The sequence below is a fragment of the Ochotona princeps genome, chromosome 13 (assembly GCF_030435755.1).
Source record: "Ochotona princeps isolate mOchPri1 chromosome 13, mOchPri1.hap1, whole genome shotgun sequence".
NCBI lineage: Eukaryota > Metazoa > Chordata > Mammalia > Lagomorpha > Ochotonidae > Ochotona > Ochotona princeps.
The window spans coordinates 62,999,121-63,011,376 of record NC_080844.1 but is presented as its reverse complement, the minus strand read 5'-3'; the positions used below and the strand labels follow the sequence as shown (position 1 = coordinate 63,011,376).

General features: G+C 47.3%; 1 protein-coding gene across 1 annotated transcript in view; it reads right to left on the bottom strand.

Moving 5' to 3' along the window:
- Positions 1 to 1,638: 1,638 nt before the first annotated feature.
- LOC101521453 (deleted in malignant brain tumors 1 protein) overlaps positions 1,639 to 12,256 on the bottom strand; it is a 76,900-nt gene continuing 66,282 nt past the window's right edge. The window contains exons 37-41 of the mRNA XM_058671100.1: positions 11,784 to 12,095; positions 10,567 to 10,599; positions 10,017 to 10,192; positions 8,168 to 8,553; positions 1,639 to 2,071 (exon numbers count right to left, since the gene is read on the bottom strand). Of these exons, the coding sequence (XP_058527083.1) occupies positions 1,780 to 2,071; positions 8,168 to 8,553; positions 10,017 to 10,192; positions 10,567 to 10,599; positions 11,784 to 12,095 (1,199 nt within the window). The 3' untranslated portion in view covers positions 1,639 to 1,779. The remainder of the gene's footprint in view (positions 2,072 to 8,167; positions 8,554 to 10,016; positions 10,193 to 10,566; positions 10,600 to 11,783; positions 12,096 to 12,256) is intronic.

Below are 12,256 nucleotides of genomic sequence, written 5' to 3'. Positions count from 1 at the left end.
GGGAAAATGGAATTAAAAGAGAAGTTCACTTTGGTGCAAAGTTTTAAAAATTTATGTGTAATTTTTCATGGCAGGCACTTCCCATGACTTGAAGTTGCTTGGACAGGATACTGGAGGGAAAACATAAGAAATGTGGTAATCTGCCACCACAGAGCCAGTCCTAGGACTCTGATTGGTGTTCTAGCCCCAAATCAAAGCAGCTCTTCCCAATTTCATTTACATATATATATATGTGTGTGTGTGTGTATGTATATGTGTATATGTATGTATATATGTATATGTATATATACCTTCACATATATGTGTGTGTGTGTGTGTGTGTGTGTGTGTGTATGTTTGAATGGCAGAGTTAGAGAGAGAGAGAGCAAGCGCAACTTTCCATCTGCCGGTTCACTCCTCAAATGGCTGCAGGAGCCAGGACTGGGCCAAGCAGAAACCAGAAGCCTGAAACTCCATCTGGATCTGCCATGTGGGTGGCAGGGGTCCAATTACTTGGTTGCACAACAGTCACATTTCACCAATTCTTGTGGATGAGCAGGGGACTTGAGCACAATAAGTAACACCATTGTATTTGAACCCGGGCAGTTAGCTGTTGGTGATGGGCAGGTTTGTATGAAACTGACATGTATCCCCCAGAGACCCCCAGAGACCTCTCCTAGTGTCATCTGTCAGGTCTTCTTCTCTCAGGGTCAACTCCCAGCATCTGCCTAACACTGCCATTCTCCCGGAGCACCAGGCAATCCTGTAGTCTTATCTGTGCACACCAGAACAAAGCCTTGGAGATGGGAACATACATACAGCTACTGGATGACATTCAACAAACAGAAATCTGACCACACTCAAGTCTTTGTCTAAAGATAACTTGGAGGGTGCTGAGTACAGCACAGGGAGCAGATGCACCTGGACCTTGCCATTGTGTTTTCACCTCTCTTGTCTGCATGTCCCCTCCCACCCCACATCAGCAAAGCTAGGGTTCCATCTGTTTCTGATGAAACAAAACAATCCAGGTTGTTTTGGTGAAAAAAATGACAGGTGTGAATCAAAGTACCTATTATGAAGAGAGAGAGAGATGTAACGGCCTTCTGACTGGTGCTAGGTCTATTTTTTGTAAGACCCTAAGCAGGTTCTGAAAATAAATTTGCAGGGCTGGTGTTTTGGCATAATGGGTTAAGCTGTTGCCTGTGATGCCAGCATCCCACATGAGCATTGGTTTGAGGCCCATGTGCCCCATTTCCAAATCCAGCTTCCTGCTAATGTGCCTGGGAAAGCAATGGAGGATGACCCAAGTACTTGGGACTCTGCACCCACATGGGAGACCCATAAGAAACTCCTGGCTCCTGGCTTTAGCCTGGCCCAGCCTTGGCCATTTCTAAGAGTTAATAAGCAAATAGAAGATTCTCTCTCTCTCTCTCTCTCTCTCTCTCTCTCTCTTTCTTCCTTTCAAATAAAATGAAAATAGATCTTAAAGAATAGAAATGATATCGCATCTCCTTCAAGAAACAGAGATCTGCTTATCAGCATGTGGACAATGAGTCAAACTTTATAAACAACGTTTAGACTGACATTGCCATGTGGAGAGATAGCCTGGTTTTTTAGCTTGCAAAGAAACTGCCTTAGAAGTTTAGCAACCAGGGGAGATTTATTTAGTAATAAACACAGATAAGCAATTCTTGCCAACTGTTTGTTGCGCCTGTGTCCTGACAAGGATAACGTCTGATTCATGAAACAAGTGCACTTTGCTTTTTAATTCCTAAGAGATTCCAGTGGAAACTGAAGAATTCACACAAATCGATGGCTCTGCCCAGGTGCTCTGGGTATCCCCAGAGGCCCCACCAGCTGGTAGTGTTCATCCTGTGCTTGCTTGGCCTCCATGGGGCCTGCCTCTTTCCTACGCTGCCCTACACAGCCCTGGGAGCAACGAGCAGAGGGGTCCCCAGCTTGACACACGGCGACCTTGCACTGTAGGTAGACCATGTCATAGCTGTCAAGAAAGCTGAAGGCATTGAACTTGAACTGCACCATGTTCTTCTGGCGGGAGGGAAGGATGGCATAGGAATTGTCTTTGATGCACCTGATCAGGAGAAAAACCAAGGATCAAAACCATTAATGTAAAGCTTGGTAGGAATTCACTCTGACCCAAGGAATCAGCTTTAGAATCAGTCCTTAGAATTCCAGATGGAATTCTTCCCACAACCACAACCAACCTTTTCTTTCTTTTTTTAAAATACATTTTTAAAAGATTTATTCATTTGTATTGGAAAATCAGATAGACAGAGAGAAGGAGAGACAGAGAGGAAGATCTTCTGTCTGCTGGTTCATTTCCCAAGTGGCCACAACAGCGGAAGCTGAGCTGATTCAAAGCCAACAGCCTGGAGCCTTTTTCTGGGTCTCCAATGCAGGTACAGGGTTTCAAGGCTTTGGACCATCCTGTATTGCTTTCCCAGGCCACAAACAGGGAGCTGGACAGGAAGTGGGGCCACTGGGACTCAAACCAGTGCCCATATGGGATCCTGGCACATGAAAGGTTAGGACTTTAGCCGCTAGGCTACTGTGCCAGGCCCACTTTCTTTAAGATTTATTTATCTATTTGAAAGTCAGAATTACAAAAACGGTAGAGGGCAAGAGAGGTTTTCCCATCTGCTAGTTCACTTCCCAGACAGCCTCCTTGGCCAGGTTCAGGTGCTCCAGAACTACGAAGAGATCTCCCACACACATGTAAGGACCCAGGCACTGTGATGGAACTTTCTGAAAATGAGCTCAGATTATTTAAATCTGTATACTGAGGCAACCACCCAAAAAGTTAAGGAAAGAAACAGAAATGATACATCAAGAGAAAATGAAATGAGATTGTATAAAATGCTCAATTAAAACCAAAGGTGGGACAGGATGGGAGGCAGAATACATGAACCAAATTGAGAAGGGTAGAGTCTAATCCAACTATATCAATAATTATGTTAAATGGGAGTGGTCTAAATACATTAATTAAACTCAGATTAAGTTGGAAACATAAGATCCAATCACATGTTGCTTATCAAAATATTGTCTACCAAAAAAGAGAGATCATTTTAAAGACATAGGTAAACTAGAAGAGATAAAGATACACTCTATTAATACTAATCAGAAGAAAGTGAAAACCGTATACTAATTTAAAGACAAAACCAATTTCACTGCAAATAATTATCAGGGATGAAGTGGGACTTTACACATTACAAAGAGGCCAATCTTCCAAGAAGATATAGCAGTCCTTAACCTATATGTACTGAACAACAGAGCATCAAAGACATGAGGCAATACAGATAATTGCACTAGAAATCAATAAACTCAGTATTACATTTTGATACTTCAATATATCTTTACCATGGTAATGGTAAATGGATATTGGCAAATTATTTACCAATAATTGACAGAACCAGCAGGAAGAAACTCAGTAAGGATATGGAAGACCTAATGTGTGCTATCATTGCACTCAACCTAACTGGCACCTATAGGACGCTCTATCTAACAGCGTTCTTCTGGAGTCCCCATGGAACATTCATAAAGACAGATGACATCTGGGCCATAAGCAACACCTTAACATGTTTAAAAGAGCAGAAGCTATCCACCACACACCCCCACTTCACAAAGGAATCACGCTAGACACCAAATGCAGGACGATTGTTGTCAAATTGTTGGACACTTGGAAATTAAACAACATACTTTCAAAAAAGAAAAGGAAACCCTATGGATCAAGAAAGAAATCATGAGAAAATCTGAACATACTTTAAACAAACTGAAAACAAATATACAGCATATCCAGATTTGTGGAATGCAGCTTTAGCTGTGCCTGCAAGGGGGGGAATTTTTACCATTGAGTGACTATAGTAGAAAAGAAGGATATAAACCAATAATGTAAGCTTCAAAAACTCCTGAAAGAGAGGAGATTAAGCTTAAAGCAAGCTGCATTGGTTGTTCAATTCTGCCATCCCACAGAGCTTCCATCCTTGATGTACCTGTAAGAACCCTGGGAAGGGAAGAGCTTTCTCATGCCGATTCTGTGTGGTCTGCAGCCACCTCTGGGGTCCTCTCAGGCCATGGCCCACACCCCCTGTGCCTTGTCCCTTCTCAACTATGGACATGGCCACTACAGTGTCTCTCACGAGCTCTAGACTGCCATAGCTACTTAGCTACATAGCCACTGCTCAGTAATGATGCATTTTTGCTCTTTTAGGACTGGTTGGCCACTGCCCATCCAGAATTGTTTCACCACTATTGGGGAGAAAGGCATTATAAAGGTAAAACCTTGCCAAAGTTCTAGCCTGGCAAAATATTTGGTTAAGCAAGAATCAAGATGGCGGAATAGAGTAAGGACACATTTAAATGGACGGAAAAACATTTTATCAGGATGAAGCAGAGAGGACAAATTCCAGGAAATAGGAAAGGACAGAACAATAGCAGAGGGGTACCTGGAGACTGACAGACACAGGAAAGCAGCGGATACAACGGTGTGGTGTTACAGTGACTGATACTCCAGCAGCATTCAGCTAATGGCGATCTGAACTCCACCAGCAGCTGGAACTCCACCAGCAACCAGGTGGGAAGGGACTTTCACTGGGAGCTTGGGAGGTGAGCCCAAACAAAGAACTGTCCTTCCTGCTGGTCTGTTTGATTTGACCAGCAGCAGAGACAGAGCAGCAGATCCCAGAGGGACAGTGCAAGAACAGGGTGGATTTCACAGCCCAGTCAGCCCCCTCGAGCTGAATTGGGTGCCATTTTGTGTAAGGAGGCAAAGGCAAGGGAAAGGACTGAGCATACGCTGAACTGGGAGTGAACTCATTTCTGACTCAGTGAACTGCAGCAACGTGGCATTCTACGGGTTCCACCCAGGACAGGTCTGGGTAGCCCTCAGATCTGACGGCCAGCAGATCAAGAACTCTAGTAGTGGTATGTCAGGTGCCATTTTGTACACTGTGGAAATAACTTTAGGACTGCAGGTGACAACAGTGAACTGCGCATGTGCTGAGCTCGGGAAAACTCACTGAGGTCCGTGGATAGCACCTGTTCTGCAGGAAAATAATACCGACTGTGGCATCGTACGGGTCAAAATAGGTCCATGTGGCACCCAGACCTAACGTCCAACAGGTTCCGACAAGATCAGTGCCACCAACAACCTAACTATATAAGACACCCGGTGTCTCACTAATCCTGGTACCTGCTCCAACCGGAAGTGGGATAAAGGATGAGGAGACAACAGTGCAGCCTCAGCACGGTATCACAGGAGGTAGAGACTGGTGAGCCAGGAGCTAGGGCTGTGGAGACCACGGTGGAAACCTAACATAAAAACCCAGACCTGGAACTTGCTGGAGGTTGTGGCACAAGTGGTTGCAAGCAAAGAGTTGTGTACCAACTGCAATAAGTAAAATCGCATTGTAGACCTGTGGGTGACAGAGCTTAGAAACCTGCCCCAAGGAGAAGACTCTGCTAGCCAGAAGTGCAATGGCCAAGAACAAAAGAAGAGACAAAAGCACAATGAATATTACTGAAGACTCCCCTGTAAAGGAGCAAAACCCTATGCCAACCTCAGAGTTAACTGAGAAGACATCGAGAAAATGGGGCACACAGAATTCATAAAACTCATTTTAAAGCTTCTGATCAACAATGAGAAACTCATGCAACAGTTCAAAGAATTTAAGGAAGCAATAAAGCAAATCAAGGCTGATATATCAGAAATTAGGAACACAGTAGAGCAAATTAAAAGTACACTGGAGAGTCTCCAAAATAGAATGAAGCAAGCAGAAGAATGAATCTCAGAATTGGAAGATATTTCCTGTCATCAGGGAAACAAAAAGCAGGAAGCAGAGCTGGATCAGGCCAAAAAAGTATTCAAGAATTGAAAGACACTATTAAGAGGCCAAATATAAGAGTTATGGGAGTCCCAGAAGGTGCAGAAAGAGAAGCTGAGTTTGCAAATGTATTTAATGAAATAATAAAGGAAAATTTCCCTAATCTGGAGAAAGAATTGGGAAACAAGATCCAGGAGGGGCACAGAACTCCCAACAGGCTTGATCAAAAGTGATCTTCACCAAGACACATGATCTTCAAATTCTCTTCAATCGAACATAAGGAAAAGATCCTTAACTGTACATGAGAAAAAAATCAATTGACATATAAAGCAATGCCAATTAAACTCACAGGAGACCTCTCACAGGAAACTCTACAGGCAAGAAGAGAATGAAGTGACATATTCCAGATTCTAAAAAAAAAAATTGTCAGCCTAGGATAACATATCCAGCAAAGCTTTCTTTTGTCTTTGAAAATGAAATAAAATTCTTCCACAGTAAAGAAAAGTTAAAAGAATTTGCCTCTTCCAAACCTGCCCTACAAATGACACTTCAAGATGTTCTCTTGACAGAGAAGAGGAATAGCACCCAACAAAACCAAAGACAAATGGGAAGAACATCCCAGTAAAATGACAACGGAAGACTAAACCAATGAACAACCCGTTCCTAAAATGACAGGACCAAAGTACCATCCATACATATTAACCCTGAATGTAAATGGCTTAAGCTTAAACATCATAGATTATTAGACTGGATTAAAAAACAAAACCCATCTATTTATTGTCTAGAAGAGACACACTTCATCAACAAAAATCAGCGGAATCTATATCACATGGGTTTTATTGTTTTCTGTTAGTTTCATCTCTTCAAAACACTTTGTTCTGATTAAATGATTCAATGACTCCTAGATCATACAGTAGCATCATTTTTTTGCAAGAAGGTTCTTGATTTTCATTTCTTCAGCTACACGTTAGTCATTTAGTAGCATGTTATTTAACTTCATAGTGTTGTTAGTTTCTTTTTTTTCTTTCTGTTGTTGATTTTGTTTTGTGGTTTTTCATTTAAGGGGATGTATAGTACCTGTGTAATGGAGACTGTCATATCTAGTAATGTTATTTAACTTCATGGCATTGTAAATTTCTATTTTTCTTTCTATTGTTGATTTTGTATTATGACTTTTCATTTGAGGGGATGTATAGTAGCTGTGAAATGGAGACTAACATCCAGATGTGAGGACACAATGTAGTATGCATTTCTACTTCCAAAGACGGACTTGCAATGAAACTGTTTACTATATCTTGACAATGGTATTCTGGACTCTCTGCCATTGTCCATGCCTGCAATGATGGACATATGACTGTGTATGAAGAACTATATTTTAGTAATGATATAGAGGAACTAGGTGGGGGGGAGGGAATTGGAGAGGGGATAAGGGAAATGCCAGGAGCCTATGGAACTGTATCATAAGATGATAATAATAATATAATGTAAAAAAAATTTGGTTAAGCAAAGTGACAGAGGGACGCAGGCAGCTAGGGAGGTGTATGGGACTAAGGGATGCCAAGTGGCTACACTGCCCACATCTCATTACCACACTGCTGATTCAATACGGCTGGAGGCAGAATGCCCACTCCCCACCTCACAGCTAAGCCTCACTTTCAAACACACTCCAGAGGCCGTGACAGCTTCCTGGAGACCACCACATGTATTGCAACCTTCCCTTCAATCTTAAGTCAGACCCTGCCCTAAGCATCACCCCTTACCCTACACAAGAAACACCGCAGTCCACATGGGGACCATTTTCCCTGTGCCTTTCAGTTAACCCTGCTATTCTGCTCACCTCTGTCTATGTTTCCTATTCCAGGAAGATAGGAACTTGGGCCAAGTTTAGCTGGGGACTCTCCCTGGGCCCAGCAGGAGCTCCTGAGCCCCACAGTTCAGAGGTTTTTACCCCACAGTGAAAAGGGACCAGCATGAATCTCCTAAGTGGGAAAGCCCACCCGCCGTCAGGCAGGCCAGATGCTTTGGGAGCCTGGCCTAGGAGTGGGCAGTGGGCAGTGGGAAATGCTAGAAGGAAAGGGAGGCATGGACACAAAAGACTGGGGTGGGACAGCAGTGTCCAGGGCAGCTAGACCCTGCCCAGAACTCCTTGAGGGATTAAGAGAGTTGCCCAGGCTACTTACAAATATTTACCTCTAAGAGGGAGCAGAGGGACTCTGACTTTCCCTAAGGCATGATGAGACCCTTCTGTGCAACGTTTTGATTCAGGACCACCCAGCAGGCAGCCACAGCTGCCCTAAGGGAATGCCGCCTTTATACAACAGCCCCGGAGGACCTTCCATTTTCCTTACCCATGTCGAATCAAGTCATGTTTGATGGTTTCAAAATCCTGGGGATCCGGAGACGCCACGCAGGTATCCACGAACAGCCTCAGGTTGAGGTCTGGGCTATGGAGCGTGGCCTGCAGAAAGACCTCCTCCTTGCGGCTGGCATAGTACGGTGCCATAGCCCACATAGGCTGGGTTGCCGGTGACTGGAGGAAGGATATGGACACGTCGTAGCGGGCGCCCTCTAGAGCGGTGTCCACCCCACCAGCGACTCCAGCTACAGACGAGCTCTCCACCCTGCACGTGAACTTCAGCTGCGGCACCTTGTGTCGCACGATGACTCGGCCAAGGTGACCACGTTTCCGGCCCCTGATGGAGTTGGAGTAGCTAAGGGAGCCGCCTCCGTGTTCCTGTGAGGATGAGGCAAGAGCTGGTGGCCGTTTTCCAGCACTCATGAAAGGCACCTGCCTGGGTCGGACCTCTGTGGTGGGTGACACTGGGTGCATGCGGGACAGCCTGTGCCCTGGTGTCTGTCTGGGAGGGTCCAACTGTGCTGCTGGGAACTGGGGCCGAAGCATCATGCTGTCTGCCTGGAGCGCCCCCTCTGCTGGGGTCTGCCCAGAGCCCCTGCGTCCAGGCGCACACGTGCACGCGTGCACACACATGCACATACTCCTCCCCCACACTCCCTGGCCCTCCTTGTCTCTTTCATCTTCTCTCTGCTCCTGACCTCAGGCTACTTCCTCCTCCAGGCGAGTCTGGCCCTGCTGAGTTTGGCTCCCAGCCTTGCTCTTTGAAGTCCAGCAAGACTCGCAGGGGTTCCAGGTGCTGGGGGCATTGGCTGGGCGCTTGTTCAATGTCTCTTCATCACAAGAGCCACAGAGCAGGAACGCTGGCTGTTGTGTGACTCTGTCAGGGAGCATCTTCAGGAGGGTGCTCCCCACTGACCCTGAAGCAGATCCTGGACCCTGTGACAGTGTGTTTCTCATGGTGTCAGTGGCTGGCCACCACCCTGAGTGATGCTTGATCCAGGGCCCCAGCCCCGTGGTCAGCACAGGGGCTTTCTAGCGGAGCGGGGCCACTTCTCTGATGGCCCAAAGGTTTCCACACACCACAGCAGGGCATTATCTTTTTTTTTTTTTTAACGTTTAGGTTGTTTGAATTACATTTTTTGATTCTTTAGAAATTTTTTTAGTTACAGGTCTTTTTACATTTCACCAGGATTCTATACTTTTTTTTTTATTAATACATAATAATTGAGCTCGGGGCCTTGCTTTGAAATCCATTACAATGTTAAATATACTAAGAAATAATGATCTCACAGTTGTGCACTTTTCCTACAGTTTTAGTATACTTGCTGCCTCCATTTCAGTACCATTGCTTTATGAAATAACAAATAGCTGGGGAAAACTAAGTGGAGCTATGTATGTCATTACCCATAGTGTCTTCTTTCTAGATTATAGACTGCGGCTGGCTGCCTCGTTAGAAACCTGGCAGTTGGCTGCCTTAGACTGTCCTTCCCAAATCCAGGTACCATGGTTGGCATGTAGTAAAGTGGCATGTTGCAGGAGCAGCTGCTTTCACTGGGGAGCTTAAAGAATATTGTCAGTGCCCCTCAGGCACTGGTGCGTCCATCCCACACCAGCACTCAACACCGGCTTGTGTATGTCACATGTTCAATGTGTATCCTAAATTCCTCAAAGGAAAGAAAGTTTCAGACAAACCAGTGAGCTACTCAACTCAGAAATGAAGTTGTGGCTTGTCCCTTTCCTTTCTTTCTATGTGGACTTTTAGCAGGTGGTAGGAGTCTCTGGGACTGTCTACTCGTCCTCCACTGACAGAAGGGGTCCATCCCACCTCATCAGCTTCTCACCTGCCGGACGGTGCCACAGCGGCCATAAGGAATGCTGAAGATCAGGTAGCGTCCTGTGACCCGGGGATGACACAGCTCATCATGGACACGGACGTCCCAGGAGGAATAGCCCAGCCTCTGGAGATAGCCTCGGTCAATGGTGGCTTGGAAGAGGTGAGGCAAGCAGGAGAGCTGGGCTGTGGGAGGTGGAGGACAGAGACTCCTTAGAAAGAGGAACAGGTGCCCCATGGGATCCCTGGAGGTCACACTTTATCTATAGTCCCCCTTTACAAGAAGGGGGTCAATCCATAGTCCTGGAGGGGAGGCTACTCGCAGCACCTAAGTTCAGAGTCTTCGCCAAGGGTTTCTTTTTCCACATGGGGAACACTTGAGCCTGAACCTGTGTCTATCAGGAATTTGCATGGAGGTTAAGGTGGAAAGCAGAAATGAAGGAAAAGAGGGAGGGAGCCTAGGAACCTTCCAGAGAGTTTCATGGAAACCACCCTTCCCCCAGCTGCTTCCTAAGCTCCCTCTTCTAGAAGCTTCAGACCCCAGGAGGAGGCCACTTTACCATTGTCCTTGGGCACAACCAAGTCAGCTGGACCTGGTAAGAGATGACAAAAACCAAATGTCAGTTGGGCTGAGTCCTAGGAGAGGATGTTGGGCAGCAGTGGGGTGCAGGTGGGTAACTGCATTCATGGAACTGAGCTGCTAAAGCTGGGGCTCAGAGGCCTGGGGGTATCTCAGGGTGTACACAGAAATGAGGGCCAGGCTTTTGGCATTGGATACTGCCATAGGTACAGTAGCGTTGAGACTATAAACATCACGAACATCAAGATTTGCTGGAAGCAGGGAACAGCAAACACACAGCTTTGAAGGTAGTCCACACCATCACAGGTATGAATTCTGGTTCGCTGGCTGATGTCCCTTGCTTGGGACCTCACACTGGGAAACGCGTGTCTTACAGCCGTCAGGGCCTTCTGCAGCTCAGAAGCAAGGCATCATCACACGCCTCAGGATGCACGACCAGCCAGGTTCGCTCAACCGTGGCAGACTCCCTGGGCCCAGAGCACTGGTTCTTGGACTCCTGCACCCAGTGCAAAGGGATCCTCCAGTGTATTCCTCAAGTTTTGACAACGTCCTGTCACTCGCCGGGAGTGCCCGAGCAGCACCAGGAATGCCTGGCACTAGACAGGAAAGTCTGGAAGGCAAGGACTCCAGACTCCAGAGCAGACTCTGGCTGCTTGGCCCTGGGTTTGTGGTCAGGGGACGAGGGCAGCCTTCTGAGCTGGCCCCATGTCTAGACCAAGCAAGGTGACACCAACAGGAAGGGAGAAGCATTAGCAAGCAGGCCTTAATTTACGTATAAAAAGCAAGGAAGGGAGCCAAGTGAGCCTAGATTTGCTTACCATCCGTTACAATCTCACAGCCCCTTAGGGCCTACGTGAAGGAGTGAGCGAATTGTAGGCTGACAGCAGGAAGTTCTCTGTCCTTTGTGATTGGGCTTCAAGCCTCCCTACCCCCGCACCTCACTGCCATTTAGCCAGCGTTCAAATATGCACTGAGTTGGAAATAATCAGCTGGCTGATTGATTAACCGCCAAGCCTGGAGGATGCAAACATTTGCAGGTCCTTCCTTTCTCCAGAATCCCGGGCCTGGGCCACACCTGCCACTCCTCAGGGTGGTGAAGTTTGACCTCAGGAAGCTGTGAAGGGCGGGGAGGCCTCCCCAGAGGGCGGGGCCTCGGGACACCCCAGGGTGCGGTGGGTGAACAGGGGAGCTGGGTACCTGCGCACACCACGCCCGCGTCCTCCTGGTGCCGGCAGTCGTGCTTTGCCCAGCCGCCGTGTGCGCAGCTCCCCAGCGTGGCTTCGGTGCCCGCGCAGCGCACGTCATCCAGCAGGATGGGCCCGGTGCCCGGGCCGAAGCGGCCACGGCCCGGGGCGCCCAGTGCGCGGCCGCAGCGCAGCAGGCGGCACACCACGCGCGCATTCCTGAGGCTCCAGTGGTCGTCGCACACTGTACCCCACAGGCCCTGGTGCCACACCTCCACACGTCCCTCGCAGCGGCTGCGCCCGTCCACCAAGCGCAGGGCTAGGTCTGCGGAGGGGAGAGACTGAATCACCGAGGAACAAGACGTGGGCATCACTGTGAAGGCTGTCTGGGTCTCGCCTATCATTTGCAGTGGAAAACCAAGCTGCGAGAGGTCCCGTTCCTGGAACCCTCACAAAGGAGAGCTAGGATGACTCAAGCTCCTTAAG